The 6,914-nt window shown below is 32.6% G+C and overlaps 1 protein-coding gene across 1 annotated transcript in view; it reads left to right on the top strand.

Moving 5' to 3' along the window:
* Positions 1-6,914, top strand: part of LOC109537818 (probable G-protein coupled receptor CG31760) — a 117,305-nt gene that overhangs the window by 103,420 nt on the left and 6,971 nt on the right. Inside the window, exons 11-13 of the mRNA XM_019904720.2 lie at positions 2,595-2,704; positions 3,864-4,078; positions 4,168-4,306. Coding sequence (XP_019760279.1) covers positions 2,595-2,704; positions 3,864-4,078; positions 4,168-4,306 — 464 coding nt within the window. The remainder of the gene's footprint in view (positions 1-2,594; positions 2,705-3,863; positions 4,079-4,167; positions 4,307-6,914) is intronic.

Genomic DNA, 6,914 nt, shown 5'->3' with positions numbered 1-6,914 from the left:
TGTCTCAGTTGATCGAATGGTTCTGTCGGGGAGCTTCTATCGGGTGATAGCATATCTATCATTAATATGTACATGTGGTTTCCGAAGAAAACCACCGAGGTGTCAACATCAAAGTCGTCGATAATTCGTTTGCGCAGTTTTTTTATTAACTCTTCTCTATTGGTGTTGCTTGCGTTATTCATTTGGTGTTTGTACTTGTTGATAATGTAATCGTGTGTAGTGATTGGCGCATGTATCCTACTTTTCGCCGCTACCGAACCTGACACCTCGGCGGTTCTCTTATTTAAGCATCTTACTTTTACGTTGGGAATTCCTTGTATGGGTGCCGTGGGACGTTTGGGGCATTTCATGCTCCAGGCGGCATGCTCGTCCGAGTTGCACGAGACGCACCTGGCTGGAAGGGGTGACGTACAAGCAGAGGTTGGGTGATTTCCCTGGCATTTGTTGCTTGATTTGAATAATTTAAGTGAAATTGATAATAATTAATTGATGGGTTTTAATTGAAAAATTTAATGAAGAAGCACTGTCTAACGAAATATATTTAATAGAAAATTTTCCAAATATATTAACGACAAATACTAACAACAAACTACTATAGTTAGTAACGATAAACTCCCAACGAGAAAGAAACGATTTCTGAAAATGAACTACTTCAATCTACCAGTAATACATTAAAATGTATTATGAAATAATCAATCATCAAGCGTTATTCCATTTTATATAAAACTTCGAATATATGATTAATGCCAGGTGAAAAAACGCTTGGAGTATCAATATCTGAAAAGCCATAAAATAGTTTCAGTTTTATGAAATGTAGAGTTTGCTGGATATTCACGTTTTAATAACGGCATGTACCTCTAGATAAAATTTAGCTTGAATGTAAAGAATGCAAGTTTTATTGTGAAGGTTTACGAGCTATTCGAAACGGTAATATCGGAGCAAAATATTTCAGTATTATTGCGCCCCGTGAAATACTTAAGTTCAAGTATTGAGACATTTTTCCCCCAGACGAATGCATAAGTTAAACAAGGCCCAAAAATTCGATATACGGAAACCATAATAATAAGAGAAAAAGAATTCATTCAATTCAGTATCAGTAGAATAATTATTTAATGTTTGCTTTCAGTATTTGGATAAGTGCAATTGCAAACAGTCTCCAAACGGTCGCTTCTACTAAAACGATATTAAAAATATATTTTATACGTCTAAAATAAGTCTTACCAAGCGATATTTCTGATCATACTGGAAATATAAGTAAATTCGTTTTTTATGGAGTACTTTGGAGTATTCTTATACATTATAATTATCTCCAACATCTTCACCGATTGTCCAATACTCGTCTTTACAATTAGTACGATTTCAATTCCATTTCAAATTTCATTCAATTACAAGTCCGATTCTTACAATTAGAAACATGTGTTTTTACTTAAATTTTTTTATGCATTTAAGTGCTATTAATTTTTTCTCATAATTTGGATATTTTTTTCAAGCAATTGAGATGTACTGTTGATCAGATACAAACTGTCATAATAAATGCTCTAGGAATCAACTGGTATTGCCAATAATATACAATAAATAATTGGAATTTCAATAGATTTTTATTTGCACAAAAGGAAAAGTCTTTCGATTTGAATAGCATGGCAAGAAGTTTTATCCTTCAAAGGTTTTTCACAATCCGCTCCCGTGAGACAGGATGTTTCATATGTAACGATTTTTCTATTTTGTGGCTGCCCAAAGCATCAGGTTCTCTATTATTTCTTCCAGATTATATAGGTCCGAAGAGAACAGTTTAGATATTTGGTTAGGTTGGGATTTAGACATCGCAGACAGTCTGCTTGCAGTATTTTAGGATTATACCCCGAATTTCCGTGAGATAAATGTCTTTTTGTCGTCAGTCACAAGTTGAGGATCATGTTTGATTAGCTACCACGTACTAATTAATATTTGCATTCAGTGTCGTTAAGTATTAAGACTTACACTGATTTATTTGAATTTTTAAATTACATTTTTAATTATGTGCCTAGATTTTTCGGATTTTGTTAAAAATTGTTTGCTCATATTATTTATTTATTTAGGGTCTTCTCGACAGCTGTAAGCCACTTACAGAGGGAGACCATATAACATCACCACCTATAATACATTGAATATTTGAACACAATTATTATGTTTAGAAACATACACATATGGTTTGCCAGAGTTCAGTCCCCAAAAGTGGTGTCATTTGATTAATACCTATACAGCTTATAGCATGAAAACATTATAAACCATTTTATTCCTTGCCGTAGTATTACATTTTCAATTTATTATTCATACCTATTAATTTCTCTTCTAATTGAGAAATTTCTGCCTCACCTTCTTATTGACTTAAATCCCAAACCATTTTGCATCTTCTGTCATTTTTCAACGATTATTACATATTTTTATACAGAGTTTGTTTCTGTCCAAGTTTTCACTTTTCTCCTTTTGTGCAATTTTATTGGCTAATTTGCTTATTTACCAGTAAAATATAACCGTGGAAATCACTTTTAGAAGTACCATTAGTTATTTGTTTTTTCAACTTTTTAAATTTAACACTAATAACATTTTAATTGCAGATGGCAGCTATATTTCCAGTGTTAGATAAGCTTTCATGTGTTATGACAAAATGGACAAGGCATTTGGGATTTTGCGTAACTTACACAGCTTTATTAATGAAAACTTGGAGGTAAGTTTGTCTTCATACAGCACAGATTTTAACTTTCAAATTTGGGCGCATTTTAATTTCCGGGAAACTGCAGAGGTTTAACGATATCGCAATATTTTTCTTGGCTTTTCTCCTTTCTAGTTTTCGCTGCTTTTTTAGTTTATTTCATATGCTTCGACTGTTTTTTTCATTGCAAGTGAAAGTGATTATCTAACAGGATTTTTTATTTACTTTATTAGGAAATTTTAAGTAGGAATATTTTTTAGAGCTTGGTTTTTTAGGTTTGGTTAATCTTTCAATTTCGTAATTACAGTCGTTAGACGAAATATTTCCTGTAACTACGATTTTTTCTGCACCTCTTTTCAGTATTTGGAACAACGAACTCTTCGTTGCCTGATGCATTATTCTTCTCATTAAGATTTTCTTTACAAAATTTTAAAATTATCAGAAGTGATAACTCGTCTAGTCGAACGTGTTGTGAATGTGTTTTACTGTTGATCAATATTTGGTCTCAATCAAATATTTTTTTTTGGAAACTGTCCAGAGTAACAAATGCAAGTATGGGGATATTACAAATTCCACAAGAAAACGATACGGATTAGCTGGGAATAAAATGGGCCAAAATAAATGGTGCTATAAAACTTTCTATTGCAATTTTCAGATTTTTGTCTTTCGTATTTCTATGTTTTCCATATTAAGATATCGTGCAGACGTGATCATTTTTTTCTTTCGAGAGGCTATTATGAACATTTTTTACCACAAACTAATGCACTACATATCAGAAAGTATGAAGCCAGATATTTGCATTAAGAAGTTTTGCAGTTCTTCTGCAGACAAACGTAAGGCTTATAGTTTTGATGCCAATTTAAAAATTATAATAATTTTGTTTCTGCTAATGACTCAAAAATGGATTAGATAGGAATTGAAAAAAACATCTGATTAAACCACCGACGAAAAATTGTACCAACTATCAGAACTATTTTATGTATTTGTTGCTACGGTTGTTCAATTTTGCGTAATTTGCGTTTACAATTTCCTCGTACGGCCAGTACGAGGAAATTGTAAACGCAACTGCTAAACTGCTTAGTACACAGCATAAAATTGATAAAAACTTGTCTGAACAGTTCCGCTACTTTTAATCATTATAGCTGTTCTGTTTGTCTTTCGAAATCACTTCCAGAGTTTCACTCACATACCGAGTGAAGTCTGCTCACAAAGTAAAACTTACGGACAACCAATTGCTCCAATGGATGGTACCGATCTTGCTAGTGATGCTCATTTACTTGGGAACATGGTCAGTTTCGGCTACCCCCACTGCCGAAGAAATAATGGACAACAACGGACTGAGATTCATGCAGTGCATTTATAATTGGTGGGATCACAGTTTAGCCATAGGTAAAAATGGATGTTGTTATTTTATTTAATGTAACTTTGAACTTTTCTAAATTTTAATTTAATTCATATTCGGCACTTTCTGGTTGTAGGTGAAGTGTTTTTCTTGGCCTGGGGTGTCAGGGTCTGCTACAATGTGAGACATGCCGAGTCAATGTACAATGAGGCAAGGCTGATTAGTTATGCGATATACAATATCGCATTAGTGAACATCATGATGATCGCATTTCAGTAAGTAAAGCATTATTTCTGAATTATAATTCGGCTTTTGTAATGTGGATATTCAGGCGGAAAAATAAAAGAAATGGAAAGCCAGCAAAAAAATGGAGCTCAAGGTTAATAAAGTTTTATTAACTTCCGATTCCAGGAATTTATTTGCATTGCAGTCTAATTGAATGAGCATAATTACCCAGAGAGACCAGACTATTTTACGAAATCCATTCGTTCTGAAAATAGTCTAGTTTCCCGTTTTCTTTTTCAGTTCGAAGTCGAAAATTAATTAAACACAAGCGAGCTAGTGATTGTCTTGAAGGTAATTTGAAGCCGTGAGGAAATAAACTAGTCTATCATTATTCCAAGTAGATTAAGGAAGTTGGCTCATTCTGGCTCAGCACGTTAAAGTTAGCTCTTTATTTAAATCGAACGCTGCTTTACAATTGCATTAATTTATCAAAGAAGTAAAATATTTAATTATCCTGCTAAATACAGGAAACGAGACAGTTCATCTAGCTGCACTGTTCAAATACATATTCATTTTTGAGTTACTGTGTCAATGGTTTGTGATATTTACCAAGCATTATTTATTCTATTTACCAATCACTTTTCATCGTCATCAATATCCACTTTTATTTTCGGATCAATGAGAACTTTAAGGCTCGCTCAATTCGTAAATAAAGTGTCGAAAAAGTCGATTCTCATTTCAAGCGTAGGTCGTTCAATTCAGAAAAAAACTAGAAACGTCCGCCTTACACAGTTTAATGGAGGAAAGTTTGTTCAATCAAAATAAATAAGTTAAAAATTACATTTAGTCGTCAATGAAGTTTTGCTTCTATCTAAGGGAAGGCGCTGCTTTGAATTGGGTTTTATTTAAATGGCTCTGCTTAAGAACGTTTACTTTGTTTTTACACTTATAATAGGCTTATCCTTAGAACCCAATTATTATGCCCTATAAACTGAATGAAGGTAATTAGATTTGCAGATACAAATGTTTGTCTTGTGGAAATACGTTTTCAACTGGCGGAGTTGCATTTTAAAACTTTTCAACGCAATCTTTTTAAATTATCATAAATTTAAACGCGCCTTCTAGCAGGTCTGAAGGCTCTCAAATCGATAACTCGTTTATTATGCCGAGTACAAATACGTTTTTAAAATTACGTTTTGTGGGAAAGTAGGTACACGAACTTTTTACGTAACAAGCTTTTTACGCTCATCAATTGTGGTGTTTTAATTCCATTACACGCAAGCCTGCAAAAAGGTATTTTTGTTCTAAATTGCTATGTTGCAATGACGAAAATATCTTTGCAGTTCTTTAAACTGAGTATATGTGAACATGATTTCAAATCAAGTAATATTTTAAGGGAGTCGATGTAAAATCCAAAATATTTGGTCAAATATTTATATAAAATAGGTTTCAGACTCTTTTAACTCTACCGCTTTTTCAATAACGTACATTTTTTCTCTTTGCCCTCTACCGCTTTTTCAATAACGTACATTTTGTTTCAAACAAGAGTAAGATACATTCAAGCAAGATGTTTTGTTCACTTATAGTACGAAATACTTACGGTGAATCGCGTTAATCTTTTTTTCTGGAAAAAAACATTTCATTTGGGCTTTGAAGTAATTTTCACAATTAATACGTGTTTTTTTGGAAAGTAATAATAGATTTAAGAACATTTTTAAAAAGCTGAAACTCATTGACCGCATGATAAAATTTGTTGCATGATAAGATGGTTTCAGATTTTTAATCATTTCCAAACTGAAACTGAAGTAAATAAAATCAATTGTATTTTCCATTTTGCTAAAATACCTTTATCCAATCATACTAATTTAAAATATACATTATTCCATCTTCTCTTGTCCCTTATCTAGTTTAATTCCCCCCATTAATACTTTAGCTACCATATCTATCTTAGATTAACTTAATTCAACAAAAATTTAAATTATATCTTGGATTAACTTGCGCTGAAAAATAGGGGCCCATATAACCCCAAAAGAATCTCCCGTTTTTAAAATAGCTATTAATTCAGTCAATCAATTATACCTGATAATCACCCGGATCAGGATTTCTTTAGAATGTTATGAAAAGCTCAAATCATCTGATCAGGAACGATTGCCATTACTACATGGACCGTGAAGGAGTTAACCGAAAATATTTTGCCCCCAAAGTCAGTTATTTTGCATGATTGCCTTTGCATTTTGAGTAGGGAAAGGAAATTAAGCTCCGTCCTGGATAGCGGTTCCCAATTGAACTTCACACTGGAAACATTTCAAGGAAATTTATTGACAGCAATTCGATGTCGAACATCTGGAAATAAAAGATGAAAAATTAATGTGGCGCACATAAATTCTTGTTGAATACATAATGTTGCGTTTTGAATAGGGAGTCTCATTAGAGTATTTTATCTAATTTTCATTCAAATTCCTTCAGAATAAAATAAAGACTCATTCTGCCGAGACTACACTATTGTGTGGTAAACTTGATTATTTTTTTTACAAACTGCTTGTTGGTTATTTTGCGTCAAAGTTTTTTGTCTTTAAAAAAGACAGAATTTCCTCACGTCTTTTATTACAGATTGATAAATAGTGCTCTTATTTCGCAATAAGAACGAATTATTTATCA

The sequence above is a fragment of the Dendroctonus ponderosae genome, unplaced genomic scaffold, assembly GCF_020466585.1.
Source record: "Dendroctonus ponderosae isolate FM_Combo_2020 unplaced genomic scaffold, Dpon_F_20191213v2 Dpon_F_20191213_2, whole genome shotgun sequence".
NCBI classification, from domain to species: Eukaryota; Metazoa; Arthropoda; class Insecta; order Coleoptera; family Curculionidae; genus Dendroctonus; species Dendroctonus ponderosae.
This window is presented reverse-complemented; position numbering and strand designations above follow the sequence as displayed.